Source organism: Lygodium microphyllum, chromosome 24 (assembly GCF_053477565.2).
Source record: "Lygodium microphyllum isolate KBCC chromosome 24, Lygodium_microphyllum_v1.1.10, whole genome shotgun sequence".
NCBI classification, from domain to species: domain Eukaryota; kingdom Viridiplantae; phylum Streptophyta; class Polypodiopsida; order Schizaeales; family Lygodiaceae; genus Lygodium; species Lygodium microphyllum.
In genome coordinates, this window is record NC_141158.1 from 98,952,132 (window position 1) to 98,954,080 (window position 1,949).

General features: G+C 45.6%; 1 protein-coding gene across 1 annotated transcript; it reads left to right on the forward strand.

Annotated features, from left to right (window-relative positions):
* Positions 1-463: 463 nt before the first annotated feature.
* On the forward strand, positions 464-772 carry LOC148015429 (serine/arginine-rich splicing factor SR34A-like). The gene has a single exon (XM_087665203.1). It carries the CDS (start codon positions 464-466, stop codon positions 770-772), a length of 309 nt encoding a protein of 102 aa, XP_087521329.1.
* The last annotated feature ends 1,177 nt before the right edge of the window (positions 773-1,949 follow it).

Genomic DNA, 1,949 nt, shown 5'->3' on the forward strand with positions numbered 1-1,949 from the left:
CAAGGTCATGGGACCCAAACATTGATTTGCGGAGGCCAGTTGGTTCTTTAGGCAACATGAGTTTACATCCCATGGCAAAGGGGATCAAGTCAACAAATTTCTTCCAAAGCTTCAAACTCATGCCATTGTATTTGTAAGCCATGCCTGAGGGATTAGCAAATGGCCTGGAAAGCAATTGCATAGCCACAACTACCGTGTACCACAACCTTTTGCAAGTTAAAATGCACAAAGGAGATCTCATTTTACTTGAAGAGTTAACTGCATTGGACTATTCATATGGTAGTGGTAGTTATGTGTGGGAAAGGGGGGATGCGAACTACCGAGAGGAGGGAAGAGATTCCATCATCTGCACGAGAGAAGGAGAGAAAAAAACTGCCATTGTCTGTAGGAGAGAGAGGAGGTGCCGATTGATGAGGGAGATGGGGAAGAAGGCTATCAGCGAAGGGAGAGAGAGGAGACGCACATGCCCTTGGTGGAGGAAGGAGTTGACCTTCACAACAGTGGCCACTTTGGTGTTTCTCAACGCGCAGATTACAAAGTAATTGTATCCAAATTGCCATCATCAGCTTCGTGGCAAGATTTGAAGGATCATATGAGGAAAGCAGGCGATGCGTGTTTTGCGCAAGTATTTCGAGAGCCAGGAGGCACAATGGGTATAGTGGATTCTACAAATTATGAGGACATGAAGTATGTAGTCTGCAAATTGGATGATTCAGAGTTTCGCAACAGATATTCACATTCTTACATCCGGGTACGCGATCAGAGGTCGTAATGGTTATAATTTTGACAATCACTATCTTTGGGTTGAGCTTGCCCATGGAGGGCGTGGGCTGGCTCCATCTACTGAACGTTATAGCAATCACAACCGGCCGCACCGAAATTCTGATGCCATGGCTACCAGATTCGTCCAGCCTCACCAAAATTGGTTGATCCTGCATGTAGCCATGTCTCGCCAGGTACAGTCCATCGTATTGAGAGTAGGACCAGTCACCAATTTTCCACGAATTGGTTCCTCCTCCTAATTACTATCATCGTCATCTTGTTTGCAAGGAATGGAAAGAGAGGAAACGTCCTCTTGCTGTGGGCCATGGAGAAGAGAGAAAGAGGGAGACTCGAGGGAGTGAGATTTCTAGGGAAGGGGCACCACTTTGGAATGGAAAGAGAGGAAACATCCTCTTGCTGTGCGCCATGGAGACTCGAGGGCGTGAGATTTCTTGGGAAGGGGCGCCACTTAGGCTCCCTCTCCTTTCCCAAATTCGTCCTTCCGAGACGACTAGAGAGAGACCCATATTGGAATACCTGTGTGTCTCTGTTGTTGGAATGCTTCTCCCCTGCTTCCTTCAGTGCTACATAAGAATTTTCACGAGTTCACTTTGCCAACGGCATTCTGTTTTTTTGTGATATGCGCTATCTAGTCTAGATTAATGGAGGGATTGCTTTTTCCATGATATTCTACTTTGTGTCGTTGTGTCGTTGTGGGCTATCTTGATTGATGAAGAGACATTTAGCGTAAGCAGCACTCCTAAACATAGAAATAGGGGGCACCATTTCTAAGGACGAATTGTTTTGCCTTCACTCACGATGGATTTCTTGTGTGTCAGAAAGAAGTGAGGTGGTGTATGATTGCCTCTCTACCCAAATAGGGTCACGGCGCCATGGGAGAGCAGGCGAGAGGATCTTGGGGGGCGCCAAGAAGAGAAGAGGCAAGATAGGGGGGTTGCATGTTTAATGAGGAAGCATAAGGACAGCCATTCTTCTTCTTCTCCTCCGCCATTTCTATGTTGGCATCTTCTTCATCAAAAACGACATCTACATTCTTCTCTATATAAGTCCTCCCTATATGCACTTCATCCTTTATCAAAATCGATCCATGGTGGCTCTCTTTTCCTTATACATAAGAAGAAGAAGAAGATATTTAATTCTCCTAATAACCCTTATCGAAAAGGTTT

Bases quoted from the DNA above. Each gene is read 5' to 3' on its own strand.
- LOC148015429 (XM_087665203.1), top strand. From the start codon at position 464: ATGCCCTTGGTGGAGGAAGGAGTTGACCTTCACAACAGTGGCCACTTT.